Raw genomic sequence first — 15,112 nt, 5'->3', positions numbered from 1 at the left:
TCTCTCTCTCTCTCTCTCTCTCTCTCTCTCCATCTCTCTCTCTCCCTCTCTCTCTCTCCCTCTCTCTCTCTCGCCGCGTTATTTTCCAGCTCGGAGCCTCAACCGCACGGCTCGATCGATTCGCATTGATTGTCCCTGACGAGCTGCTCCACTTTCTAGCCAATGTCAGCCCGTCTGCGATCCTGGGAAGGAGAGAAATGAAGGAAAATCTCTGCCGCCCTGGCGGTGTCATTTCCACACACTTCGGTTGGCCGCCTGCCAGCAGACAGGACATTGGAAAGAGGTGGAGTGGACTCTCGGGCTGAGCGAGGAGAGAAGTGGAGCCGAGCGCACCGGTCATGGGCGACAGCCATCGTTTGGCCACTCCTGTGCGCGCCGCACACACACACACACACACACACACACAGGCTACAAAAACAACCCCATCGTCAAATGATCACCGGCCAGTACTACAATTGATTACATGTAAAACCATCTGTCACGCATGTGAAGTGTCAGTATTAACATATGCCCTCTGTAAACAAGACAATAGGTTTAACAAAATACTCTTTTGATTAAACCATTAAACCATTAGGCTACGGTGCAAAACAAGACCAGAGTCAGTGTATTTATTACAAAATCAGTCTCACAAGGTCGATCGCACATGTTCTTAAAATTTGGGTGAAATTGTGAATTATATTATATAGGCCTATACATTCCATAAATACACATAGGTATACCATATACAGGTAGCATATTAATCATACTACGATAATCCCTCACTGTGAATTAAAAAATGTGATTTGATTTGGGTCAATTAATATTCACCTGTGAATATCTTTCCATATTGTTGGACTGTACAGTTGAAGTTATTTGTAAGCATGAATGTGTTAAAAGAAAGTTTAGTCTTAAAGAGGTATGACGAAATATCAACTTGCGTTCATAGACAGAGAAAATCATATTGTGCATATACAGCCAGCACTGATGGGAGCCTCAACACCCTGTAAAATGCATCTGCAAGACATTGCGTAAAAGCTTTAATAACAATCGTGTTAATTCGTCAGAGAAACCTAAACATATTCAAGTTCATTATGTGAAAGAGTCATTAAGGGGACGTTACATGTCTATATTTTAAAAGATTTCGGCGGTATCTTTTTTTCCGTCTCTATGCCACCGGAAAGTCCAGTTCGGTTTTTCCGCGAAGCTCCAAAAATCTATGAAATGTGTTTGCATGTTCTTCTCCGCGAGCGGGGATGTAGAGGTGGGATTGCGAGAATCGAAAGGTTGGAGAGCCCACACGCTCTGCTTCCGAGAAAGTACGTTTTTACAATGATTTATTATTCTGTTTCGCTCTTGTTTTCCTACAGGCGATCACTATATTAATTCAGTTGTTTTAGAGTAGACTAAAGGTTTTTCTCCGTTTCTTTTTTGACATCAATCTCCACGGCAGGTTTGGAGACGGACCGCTTGGACAGTGGGAACCCTCCCCTCCGCTTGGATCTGCTTTGGTAGGTGCGAATAAAAAAGGGCCTGTGTTTGCAAATATGCAGATACATCGAAGGGAGGGGGGGGGGAATCATACTTTGTTGAAGTCTGCTGAAAGTTGGGATGTCATCTTCCTAACGATCAAGTTAACTGGGAGAACAGGAGAATGTTTCTGATTCTACCCTCAAACGTGCTGGTGGTGCAGACCATACGCTGGCACCGCAGAGACCGTGGTTTCAGATCATTGAGTCTAGACAAAAGGTATTTTTGTGCTCCTTTTTTAATGTTAGATAAAATTAGGTCCCGTAGCCCTGAGACGCATGCGAAATGATGCCCGGTCTGTTATTAGCTTGGTGTGTTAAAAATTGACATTCAGCTATGATTCTATTCTTATTTGAGACATTTTTTTCGGGGATAATTTCTCGATGCAGTAGCCTAGACGTTTGTGGAAATTGTGGAGTGCTGTCCTTTCATTCAAACCTGTGTTTGAGGATGAAAATTGAGAGTGTGAATCACCTGGTAATGACGTGCGCTCCAACAAACTTACGCTCCCGATAAATATTTGCGAGTGAAATGATGGCACTTTGCATTCGATCTTGATTTATATTTACGATTGACATGCTTTAATGACAGGTGGTGATGTTTGCTTTTCCTGAGCCTATTTCGGGTGTTGAATTGAAACGGAACTTTTGTTTTCTGCAATATGTTATTAGTACATTTATCAATCAGCCGAACTATTTTTGTGAAAATGCATAATGGTCAGAAGAGCACGATGTTCTAATTGCTGTTCAACTTGTTAATGTCGCCTAATCCTAATTACAGTGGTCCAGTCGGTGTTTTGGGGAGTGATTTTATTTCATTATGAATGGTGTGTGGCTCTTCATTGTTCCGCATGCGACGATCACCCATGTCTCCTGCGCGCGATCCCCCCGTGCTATCGCCGCTGCAAGCCGGGATTTACGGCGACCCCCTGGTACTGCCGCAATCCGTCACCGGGATTGGCGCTCGTATAGGGGACTGCATGTTTTCGCAAATAATTAGAAGTCACGATTTAACGGTGCATGGAATTTAGTCGTTTTCAACCTGCTTAAGATGTTAAAGGAGGAAATAGACGCAAAGGGATATATGAACAGTGCAGCTATTTAATTATTGGTCATTATAACTTCCACTGGGTCTCGTGCACAAATGTGAGTGTGTGTGCGCGCGCGTGTGTGCACGCGGTAGTGTGCCAGAGAGTGGGGAGGGGTGGTGGAGAGAGAGAGGGGGGGCTAGGCAGAGATAGGTGTGAGGGTCTGCGTGCCCGCGCGTCTGGAGGGAAGTGTTGCGTTTGGCTCTGCATTACCTGAACTAATAAGTAGCCTTCTTCTTCTTCTTCTTCTTCTTCGCACGCGCCAACTTCAAGGAATGGCGTCAGTGCCTCCGAGGTTCTGTTTTCACCCCTGGAGGAAACACCTGAGCATTTGGGAATTATATTTTTCACCTTTACCTTTCACCTTTATCAAATGGAATTGGCAATATTAGAGCATGGTAGGCTATTAAGCAAATAGTTCTCCAGATGCGAAATCATTGGAATATTATAATGCAATATTTTTTTGACACTGTATTGCTAAGCTTTCTTTTTGTTCTTTGTTAATTAGCCTGATCTGTTAGCCTAAATAAATAGCCATTAATTTCTCGAACAAAATCAACATTTTTGCATTTTTTAAATACATGAATAAAGTTTGGTTTGGTTTTTGAATTTGTGCTGCAGATGTTTCAGGTAAAATGTAGAGTTTCACAGTTCTGATATGGCGTACAGTGTGGCTCTCTGCTCATTGGCCGGAGGAAATGTGTAGGCCTATGCACGAGCCACGTCTCGAGCAGCTCCCCTCTGACGTAACCATGTGTATGTATAGCCTATGTTGAGAGAGACTGTGCTTTAGTTAAATAAGTATTATTGTGCGGTATTAGTAGACTAATAGTTGGTCTAGGCTAGTAGTAGCCTAACATTGATATAAGTTGCCTGCCTATTACTGAGGATGTATGGTTTACCATTACTATCATGATGGTATGACGTCAGTGATTAAGATGTAAACAATAACAATAACAACAACATCATATTTTATTATATATATATATAGGCCTATGTATATTATATATTTATATATATACACACACTGTTGGTGATAAATGTTGTGGTTTGCTGTATGGCTGTATGTGATTGCTCTTATAATATTTACATTGACATTGATCAATGTTTGTTTGGATCGGGCAATAATGATCTGTGACATCGCCAACCTGTTCCACATTATGTATTCATCCTAGATTTAATTATCATCATCATTATTGTCATCATCTCAACATTCATAAACAGCCACTATGTGGATAATTCATGATTCTATTTGTTTCTTAAAACAGAACATTAACTATTTTAACAATAACTTTATAATTGCATTGTATTGTAACGTTTTGGAATAATGAAAGTATAAACTTTGTTTATGGAATAAAGAAACGGGGGGAGATTATGACTGACACGGTAGAGGAACAGAGAGAGTCATATTACAAGGATGAGTAGTAACATGTGAATGATGTGGTCCAGGGACAGGGAGAGACTGTGAATGATATGGGGGAGGGACGGGAGACTGTTAGAGCCATGGCCTTGACATTGAAAGTGGAATGGTGGAGTGAGTAAGAGAGACATAATCGTTCGGGAGAGATATTGACTGAGTGACATGTTCATGTTTGATGGAGATGGTGAGTGAGTCTGGGTCAGGAAGGAAGACACTCTGAACAGGGACAGAGTAAAAAGACCAGGACAGACAGACAGACACACACACACACACACACACACACACACACACACACACACACACGATATCCCTGCAGCAGGGAGAGCCCTGGTCAGGCTCAGAGCTGGAGAGTGAGGGGCTGAGGGGCTGGCTCCGGTCCGCTGGCGCCACGGACCCCTGAGCTGGTGAGAATGCGGGGGCTGCGCTCCTGCCTTTGAAGCTTTACCTCCCACTAATTCTGGCCTTCCAATTTCCACACACTGCGCAGACCCCCCCCCCCCCCCCCCCCATCCTCTCTCCCTCCCCTTCCCTTTGTTTCCCTTATAAGGACAGGCCCGGCCATTTCCTCAGCTTTTTTCTCTGCGAGGTGGTGTGCTTGTTTGTGAGTGGGGACAGGTCAGTCAGAATAGAGTCATAGTTTGTCTTCTTCATGGTGAGGTTGGTGATTGGGATTTTTCAGAGGCACATGTGAGGTTTTTGTGCCCAATGGTAATATGGAAGAATGTTCTTTTTCCAGTCTTGGTTCCGCTGTCCAGCATTGAGTAAAGTATCAGAGTTCAAATCAGTTAGTTTTCAAATAATTCTAAATCCGGAATGGAGAAGGAAGTATCCATTCGGTAAATGAAGCATTTCCAATTCTTGAATTATTCAAATGGAAGTTAAATGGAGCATAGCTCTCCTTGAATGTTAATACACAGAAATAAGCATCTACCATGCCAACCCACTGGAACAATACCATTGACTTTATCCAGTGTTGATATGGTAGTTAATGGACAGCAAGTCGGTTTTCGTCACCCTACCCATTGGATAATGCATGGGGTTGGGTATGTTAAAACTATGAAGTTATGGCTATAGATCCATAATGGAGAGGAGCATGCCTCAGTGTAACAGGTGTACACCACCATAGAGATTAATTAACCAATCAGGATGTCTGTTACTGCACGCTCCTCAAACAGGAAATACCACTATGTCCATAATATTACATCCTCCATCCACATGTCAGTGATAATAATAATAATAATAATAATAATAATAATTATAAATGTTATTTGTATAGCGCTTTCTCAAATACTCCAAACACTTACATGCCAATACAAATTATGGAAAGCATTTTAACTTTTCATCAAATGCTAGTGAATGCTGCCAGTGAATACCGAATCATGAGTGAATACCGAAAAATAGAGAGGTGGTTTTTCTCTAGCACTGTGACTGCCTGTGGCACTTATTCTTATGGAAGGTTTAGCTTACGATGACTGTGAAGTATCGTTGATTCACTTACTTTAGACTACGTCCTTATTGTACTTATTGTCACTCTGGATAAGAGCGTCTGCTAAATGACTAACATGCATATGTAAATGCGAATGTAGGGCATCCACATCAGAGACATAATGAGTTCCCATGAGAGAACCTTATCTTCTGCACACTGTTGTGTGGCAGGCGGAATGGTTAAATCTGCAGTCATGATGAGGTAGGACGACCAACATAGTCTCAGTGCTGTAGGTGATCCACTTGTGTGTTCTTATGGTTTGTGGATATTGTTTTGTTTTTTCTGTAACCTCCTCACGTGAAGTTGGTCTTATACAGGTATTGTAACACTGGGATTAATTATTCATGTAACAACAATGTATCCGCATGTTGTATCATTGTAGTGTTGCATAGTAATGGGTTTGAGTGGTTTTTGTTGTTTGTGGAATAGGGATGGTTTCATAGAAACATGTAAAGTGTTACCTCTTTAAAGTGTTTCCTTCCAGAAACAAGATGCACGCTCATAGACATGCTAACGACTGTTTAACGCCTTTGCTTTAATGAATTGAATCCATTTGAAAACACAGTCATAATACTCAAAACCATTAGCGGTGACCTATGCGACGCACCGCGACTAAGATATGTCAAGTTTCTGTCTTTCTAGAGTGTGATATCAAAAACGGCAATTTTTCATGGTCCGAGGTCGAATTTATGGGAAATGGATTTCAATTTTGTCTGTGTGATGTGGGAATTATTGTTGCAAATCCCTTTGATAGAAAGAGTGAGCCTCTACCAGCCTCTCCTGGTTTTCTCATGGGCGAAATACTAAGGCGGCAATCAACTTGGCCCTAAAGGGGGGGAATTAGTATTTAAATCAGTCAGATTTAGAATGGAATATAGAATAATAATAGCGCTCTGCTGTCACTGTTTTATTGTGCTGTCTTATGTTAGTGTGTGATAGTCTTTATGAATGTCCTTGTGTGTGGGCTTGTTTATCGGGAGATGGACAGAAGCACTGTAAGTGGGCTTCTCATCTTCTCAGGCTGTCCCTCAGACGTATAGATAACATACTGTATATGGATGTTAGGATTGAGTTGTCCCATTTACTTTTTTCGCTGTATTGAACCAGATGATTAAAGTAACATCAACCAAAGGCTGTAGTAATTGTCCTAATGTATTTGCTTCAAATGAGTCGTCATCAAAGTCAAGTCTTTTGTTTACCAAGATGCTGCTGACCCAAAGCTGAGCCTCTCATTTATGGACCCTTCTCTCTCTTCTCTCTCCCTTTGTCAGTTTTTAGGTTGCCAGTGGAAGGATGTGGATGAGGGCGGAGATCTAGAGCGAGCACAAGGGCTCTAGGGCCTCCCCGTGGTTGGCTGGCCGATTAGTCCACCGAGGGGAGGTGCCACCCTTACCTGGGCTTAGAGCAAGACTGTGAGCACCTCTCGGCTGCCCCTCCCTGCCCCCCCCCCCTACACCGACCTCCCAGCCCAGGCCGGGCACGCACGCTCTGGACCATGTCGAGCGGACGGTCGGAGGGAAGCAGCTGCAGGGACGACAACCCTGTCATCGAGCGTAGGAACCGCAGTGGCATCCTCAGCGAGCCCCTCAGCAAGAGCCTTAAGAGGTCTCGCACCCTCTCCCAGTACACCGCCGCCTGCCCCTCCTCCACCAATGGACATGTTCACAACGGAGAGGCTAAGAGTCACTCTCACACCAAGCCCCAGCCGCCCCCGCCGCCCCAGCCCACCGTCGCAGCGCTGGCTGCAGCCAAGTTGGACCGGACCCTGGAGCAGGTCCTGGAGGGACAGAACGGCCTGCTGCACTTTGCCCAGGCGGCGGCACTGCTAAAGCGGGCCGGTATGGAGCACATGCTGTTGCCGGGAGGGATGGGGATGGGGATGGGGGGCGGGGGCGATTCGGGCTCGGGGGGCAGCGACTTGGAGGGCGCTTCGGCCGCGGACACCGTGGGTGGTCCCGCCGACTTTCCGTACGGCGTGGGAGGCGGCTTCCCGTTCAACCCGGGGCTTTTCATCATGACGCCGGCCGGAGTGTTCCTGGCGGACAGCGCGCTGCACATGGCCGGCCTGGCCGAGTACCCGGCGCAGAGCGAGCTGGCCTCGGCCATCAGCTCCGGCAAAAAGAAGCGGAAACGCTGCGGCATGTGCCAGCCCTGCCGCCGGCGAATTAACTGCGACCAGTGCAGCAGCTGCCGGAACCGCAAAACGGGCCACCAGATCTGCAAGTTCCGGAAATGTGAGGAGCTGAAAAAGAAGCCGTCTGCCGCCCTGGAGGTAAGAGAATAAATGAGTGAGTGAGGGGTCAGAGCCGGAGGTCGGCAGGGTCATAGAAGGTCAGAGGTTTCCTGCAGGAAGGGTCAAAGGCGCCTCCAAATTCTGAAAAGTCCACTGTCCATTTTATTCCTATGTAGGCGTACAGTAAGCGTGGGTAGAGCGCCAAAGCAAAGGGTTAAAGAGTGTAGGTCCACAGGGACTTTTTGGTGGAGCTGGGCTTTGGAACAAGAGGATAACAGGTGGTGAGGAGGGGGGGAGGGTGTGCGTGGGGTAGACACACACCATGGGGCCTCTTTAATCTGTCCTCTGCACGCACTCAACATCACCCGGCCCACACCAACCATGACAGTCCACCCTGCACAGCTCGCAACCCCCCCCAGCCCCCCCAGCCCCCAATCAGCATTTCTTTCCCAGTTTAACAATTAACAAAATAGTTTTCATTTGCGATATAGTTTTATGTGCTTACATTGCAAAATGAGTACCGTACTGCCCTGTGGGTATGTGTAGAAGTGTTCATGACAGGGTACTGTAGTTGTATAAGTGTGTGTGTGTGTGTGTGTGTGTGTGTGTGTGTGTGTGTGTGCGTGTGTTATTGTCTATGTGAACATGTTTTCATGCATTTGTTTTGTATGGGTTGTACAGAATGTCTGTGACAGAACGTATGTATTTGATGGTTGTGGCAGTGCGTGTGAGTGCGTGTGTGCGCGTGTGTGTGTGTGTGTGTGTGTGTGTGTATGACATGGTCCATCTGGCCATGGGGATGTCATCTGGAGCACCAGGTGTCAGTGTGGCACAGGCGTCCCCCTCTAGGCTGCTCTCTGTCTCTCCTGTGGCATCATGGTGGTTTGGGGTAAACGGCCCTCCAAACTTCTCGCCTGGGTCACCTCAGTGACACCGTGCTCAAACTCCCAAAATATGTTGTTGTCCTCTGTTGACCTCTGTGAAGTCTGGCACGTCAGAAACTATTAGAGTTCCCTGAGCTCTCAATTCAACCACTCCCCTAACAAAGCCAAATACTATAAAGCTCAGATAAACCTACCCTGACCAATGACATAATCTCCTTGACTTCTTGTGTGGCTGTATCGGTCATGATAGATTGAATCGGTTGATATGTATCACTCACAATGGTCAATGATGACAAAGGCAACATACAATGATCATTAGGAGGGGGAAATGCAATTGATCTCCACTTTACACAGAGTCATTAAATGCTTGTACAAATTAGAATTGCATTTACCTCCGTTTAGGTTTCATCCCTTTCTTTTTTTTTTTTCTTTTTGACAAATGACACTATCCAGGATAGAATGAGTTATCCTGAGTGGGCCCTTGCCTTGTTGCTCTGTATGTGCAGTACAGTCAGTAAATACTAGAACACTACGTGTCATGAGATCGAGTGTGATCATTATCTGTAATCTGATCTTATACGGTAAAACACACAGTTTAATGAGGGTTGACCTTTTGTTTACAGACTGTGACTGTGGAGAGAGGATTCCCATTCTGATGTCAGATGTAAAATTGAATGTTGCTGTTGCTGTGAACAGTCCAAACCTTGCACTAAAAAACAAACGGCATCTATTTTATGTACAGTGGTCAAATGCTTTTTGATCTGTGTGGTAATAGGACATGTTGTATTGATCTATGGTTTGCTATTGATGTTCACATGGTCGTTCACAGCACACGACCCAGACTGAGCCCAAGCCCTAGAGTGGGTCGGTTATTTCTGCTGATGTTAGAATCTAATGATCTTTGTTGTGTTTTTCCACTTAGAGTATACTAACAAGTTAGATGATATGTGTTTAACATTCATATTCAGATGCTTTGCTTTTAAAAAATGTATTCATAAAATATTTGTCTAATTGTATTGCGCATTATAAAACTGCGGCAACTGTATTGCTCAGCAGGTCAGTAGGTCAGACAGTAGACTAGTCAGTAAGTATAGTCTCATACTGTAGGCTAAAGTTCACAAGTTCAATACAATACTGAATATGATGACCCAAGCAGTTCATCTGATATTGTATCTGACGCGTGTCCTTGTGATTAGGGGTCATACATAAATAAGTAGGCTACTTCAGCATTCAACTTCGAATTGCAGAATTGTGATTTGTGTATTTCTAGTTTGTGGAGGCTTGTTTGAGAGGACTGGGGTTCATATTTTCAATGGAAGGTCCAAATCGTCACTGTACTATAAATAGCAAAGAAATCACACTATCCTGCGACTCTAGGTTCTGTTTTCTGTTAAGTGAAGCGTTGTGAAATGGTTAAATTGCTGCGTACCCTCGACGCTCGTGGTCGCCGAGTTTAGAACATGTTCATGGACACCTGGATAGCACCTGGGACAAAAGGGAATGACGTCACCCTGTATGCTCGTCACGGTGATCTGCTGTGAGCTTCAGCGTTAGTGGAAACAGCCCCTGAGTGTCACATCTCACATGCACAGACCCCTCCATCTAACAGGGATGCTAATGGATTGGGATCACTTAGCGAGGTGGCAGATACCCGTTAGTAGTGTGCGTGTGTGTGTGTGTGTGTGTGTGTGTGAGTGTGTGTCTGTGTGTGTGTGTTAGCGTGTGTGTGTGTGTGTGTGTCTGTGTGTGTGTGTGTGTGTTTGTGTTTGCGTGTGTGTTTCTGTGTGTGTGTGTGTGTGTTTGCGTGTGTGTTTGCGTGTGTGTGTGTGTGTGTGTGTGTGTGTGTCTGTGTGGTTTCGGAAGATTTGTGTCATGAGGTTCAATATGTTTGGGTGTGGGTTGGTCTAATGCATCGGTGTGTGTGGTTTTGTCTGTTGTTGAGTGTTTCTTTCTTTGTATTTGTACGTTTGTGAGTGTACATTGGATGACGTTTATGGTATATAGTTTATAGTGTTTGTGTGTGTGTGTGTGTGTGTGTGTGTGTGTGTGTGTGTAAAGGAGAGAATACAAGGGGAGACCAGCGGCTCTGTGCTTTGAGGGTGTTGAAGGTTTCCATTGAAACCTCATGGCAGCTCAAAGAGGGCTGTAAAAGTGGGGAGTGAGGGGGAGGTAGCGTGCCGAGGTCTTTGCCACCTCACACCTCGCTGGCTTGAGATGTCTGGATTTATTTTGGGAACGCTACGTTTGAACGGAAATAAATGTAGCCTTGGAGAAACAGTCCCTTTCTGCTGCGTGTCTGAAAGTTCTCCAGTGGTCTCAGTCTCACTGTTGCTCTAGAAAACCGTGGTTTTATTTTTTTATTTCCATAAAAAAAAAAAATGGTTACAAAGTTTTCTGTAAAAAATGTGTATGCGTATATCTGGGGTAGTTAACTAAGTACAAGTGTGTTTTATTTTATTTTATTTTTTTTCTGAGGATGAGTTTGGACCCTGGGGGTTTGTTTTTATTCTGGACTGTTTTTCCGTTAAGATTCTCAGGTTGTGTGGGTCTGCGCTTAGTTGTTTCCAAGTGACTGTGTGTCTATGTAAGTATGTTGGAGTATCATTGACACCAGGTATTTGAGATGTTGTCCATGGTGGTGACATGGCCAGTATAAGGCACAATAATAGGCACACAAACATGGAAGGAGAGTACTCCCGGTGCGTAGTGACCCTCCCCTCCTCCCCTCCTCCCAGACACCAAACACCAGACAGGACAGCCTGACACAGAGACACACAGGCATGCAGACATGGAGATAGACAGATCAGTTGGCAAGTTGCCAGGCAGACAGAGACACAAGTAAGAGAGTAAGTGGACAGACAGGTAGGCAGAAAGACAGAAAGACAGACGGAGACAGGCAGACAGACAGACAGACAGAGACAGACAGGCAGCAAGCCAAGTCGGTCAGCAGACATACTCGCAGAAGCAGACAGACAGCTAGATGCACATACAGCAGTGGTGTAACTAACTCTAGTAGCTATGACATCACCGTCTAAAACCGTCTGAGGTTGGACGACGTCAAGGGTGAGGGTGAAAGGGTTCCTGTGACAAGGGGACCAGGAGCTGTCCAATGGGAAGTGATTGATGAGAAGCATTTTACCTCATGCTCATGGGAATGTGCTCCTACAAAGCTGGTCAGGGATCAGCTTCCCCTAGCCAAAGTCAGCATGCCATAGCCAAATAAGATTTAAAAATGCAGACACTCAACCCACGTTTAAAAGTGTCATATTTAAGCAGTATTCCCTCAAAATGCTTCCAATTATTGGGTTAGTTTTGTGTAGGTCCTTGGCTGGGGGGGAGTAAACATGTGTCCATTGAGGAAAGTAGCAGTAGCATATTCATAGTAAAATCAATAATCAGATATTAAGATGCCGGACATTGAGATGGAGGCCTTGAGCGGGTTGGTGACCTTGGAACCCCTCCCTGTCTTAGTCAGGCAGGACAAATAGGAGTGTTTGTGTGAAATGGAGGAGACCGTTACTGGGTCAGAAGTGAAGGGTCACTGGTCAGTTCCTAGTGAGTCATAGGTTAAAGGTCATCAGTGACATACAGTACCTATTGTCCTTGCGCCTTCTTTAGTGTGCTTCGTCATTTATGGAATCCTGTCCTGTAAATAATAAAGTGAAAATGATATCAGTCAAGAAAAGTTGCGAGCTACTCCAAAAATATAAAATATAAAATAATATTTACAGGTACTATATACTGAATTATGTTATGTTGACTATGGTTTACTTTCTTGAATTACTGACCTAGTGACCTCTGGAATCTGTTGTTGTTATTGTGGTCTTCCTGTGTGTGTGTGTGTGTGTGTGTGTGTGTGTGTGTGTGTGTGTGTGTTATTTTGCCTATTTTGATAGCTTCATGAATATGATTGAAAGCATATGGAATACAGTAGTTACTCTCCATGTGTGAGTCAACATGTGTACTGGCTTCTGGCTTGTGTGAGGATATATTTGTAATTGTGTATCCTGACATTTATAGTAGAGTGTATCTCAATCAAGTTTCAGTATTCGTCTGGGTGTTGATGAGATTTTTTCTGAGTGTGTATGTGAATAAATGTGACGACGGAGTGTTAGTTAACGTGTCTGTTGTGTGTGTGTGTGGAGGTGTGTGACTGACTCTGCGTGTGAATACATGTTAGGAAGTGCGAGGGAGTCTGTGTGAGAGGGAGAATGTATGTATGGGTGCATAAGTGTTTGCCGAGCTCCGCTCCTCCTGACTTCGCTCCGGGGCAGTGCTGGGCTAACATGTGAGATTCTTTTGCCGCAGTCGAGTTGCGCTTTTTCTCAGAACACCGTCACCAGCCAGCCGAGCCGTATAGCTGCAGCTCGGGGGAGTGAGACCCAGTGGTCCTCTCTATCTTATGACTGGCAGGCGACCACTCAAACTCCTGCAGCCCGCATGCATTTGTGCCTCTGCTGCTTAGTGCAATCAGGCATAGAGATCCCACACTGAGAGAGAGGAGTGAGGAGGAACAGAGAGAGCAGTGTCACAAGTGAGAGAGCGGTGTGGTGGGGTAGGAGAGCGACGTGACTGCGTTGGTGACTAAATAATAAATGCGCCGTATCGGGTTTCGCATGGAGCCAGGGCCCGTGGCCCATGGGCTGCTGAGGCAGGGGGTAGGGGGGGAGGATGATGGGTGGGGGGGGTGGTCCGGACAGCCAGGGGAGAGGCGAGGGAGTAGGGGAGAGGAGGAGGGGGGTGATATGTATGTGTGGGACACAGAGATTTTCACTGATACTGCCTTGGTCTGGAGAGGGAGAGAAAGAGAAGTAGAGCAGAAAGAAGAGAGGAAGACAGAACAGTGAGGGGAGCGAGGGAGGGAGGACACCATGGGAACACCATGTCTGTGGTGTTATATGTGTTCAATGAGGAGATCTCCTGAGCCATGTTGTTGATGTTGTCTGTGTGAATCTGGCTAGTTATTACCCTGGTAAATAAGGCTTCAGAGAGAGAGACGAGGAAATACAGAGGCTGTTTAGAAAGAGTATTGGGATGTGTTTGTCTTGTCGACTGTATCCACTAACCTTCTTCCTCTCTTTTCTCCTCTCTCTTTTGTCTGTCTTTTGTTTCTCTAAGAAGGTGATGCTTCCTACAGGAGCAGCTTTCCGATGGTTCCAGTAGGACTCTCTTCTCTCTCTGACCCCTCCACCCCCACCCCCCCCTCTACCCAAAGCTCTGCGATCAAGTGCAATGCCAACTCTCGCTTGGATTGACTCGGGCACGGACACTGGCTGACAAGCAACAAACAAAACTACAGATAGAAAAATACAAAAAAACAAAACAAGAAATGATACAAAATAATCAATCGAGTAATGGATGCGCACCTACTTATTCCTTGAACCAAAAATTAAACATAAAGAAAAAAATCTATGGCAACTTTCATTCCCTTTTATATGTTTCCATTTTGGTACCTTTTGTCCTTTTTCCAGCAGGTTTTTTCTGTCGCTTAGACATGGAACTGTTCATTGCCAAACAGAAATGACGGACTGAGTGTGGACAATCAACTAATTTCTGTGTTTTGGTGTTAATGTTGTTCACGTGTGGAAAGATTACAGTACTTGTGTAGAGAATGTAAATTTACGGCTATATTTTAAAACTAGTGGCTTACGGCAAGCACTATTGTAATTTAGCACCATTGTTCTTACTTAAACCCTTGTCTATATTATGATTTTATTTTGTTTTGATTGAAGAATATCATTTTGAAACAGATCAATGGTTGTCTTTGAGAAGCAAAGGAGGAGAAATGTTTCAAAATGTAAAAAAAAAAATCCAGATTTCTGATTGAAATGAAAACAAGAGATGGTCACCACATTGGTCTGAATCCAGGGGCTCTTAAACAGGGTGTTGTTACCCTCCTGAGTCCTTCACTGGAATCTCCCCAATCGCCCAACCAACCCGTATGTTCCTCCCCTGTATTTCCAAGCTTTTTATTTTGTGAAACTGCCAGCCTTACAGTGGCCCCAAACAAGCGTGTCACCACGAAGCAGAGGACGACAGCACTAGGAGACAGCACTTGCTCTGAGTCTATACCCATTTGAACGCACTGAAAACAAGATTTCTTTTTTTTTTTGGTTTATGTTTGTTTGTTTGTTTTTTTCATTACGTTGCTGGTAGCTACAGTACATCTTTTAAAAACAACAGCGATGTTTGTATTCATTTAGAAAATTGGACTGGTTTTGTGAATAAAACGAATGCATGTATTTGTGTCAAAATTTACAGTTTTCGATGTTTGTCTACTTGTCTAATTGCATGTTTTTTTTCTAAAGCTACGGCCGACTTGACAAAATACTGAAGTGTAGAAATATCCGGTTAATCTTTCAAATGTGATCCCTTTTCATATCATTGGATAAAATAAAAGAAGTGATGGGGCGAGAAACAATAACTCATTAAAGCAGAATCAGGAAGTGGTGTGTTCCACCATGACTCCTTGGTTTCATTGAGATGTTTGCTCATT

The 15,112-nt window shown here is 44.5% G+C and overlaps 1 protein-coding gene across 1 annotated transcript; it reads left to right on the top strand.

Moving 5' to 3' along the window:
- Window positions 1–6,994: 6,994 nt before the first annotated feature.
- Window positions 6,995–14,691, top strand: cxxc5a (CXXC finger protein 5a; the record flags this gene model as incomplete). The annotated part of the gene is made up of 2 exons (XM_080550022.1): window positions 6,995–7,771; window positions 13,735–14,691. 2 exons carry the CDS (start codon window positions 6,995–6,997, stop codon window positions 13,777–13,779), a joined length of 822 nt encoding a protein of 273 aa, XP_080406148.1. The 3' UTR covers window positions 13,780–14,691.
- Between the last annotated feature and the right edge of the window lie 421 nt (window positions 14,692–15,112).

The sequence above is a fragment of the Nansenia antarctica genome (assembly GCF_963989245.1).
Source record: "Nansenia antarctica genome assembly, chromosome: 20".
Lineage (NCBI taxonomy): Eukaryota > Metazoa > Chordata > Actinopteri > Argentiniformes > Microstomatidae > Nansenia > Nansenia antarctica.
This window is presented reverse-complemented; position numbering and strand designations above follow the sequence as displayed.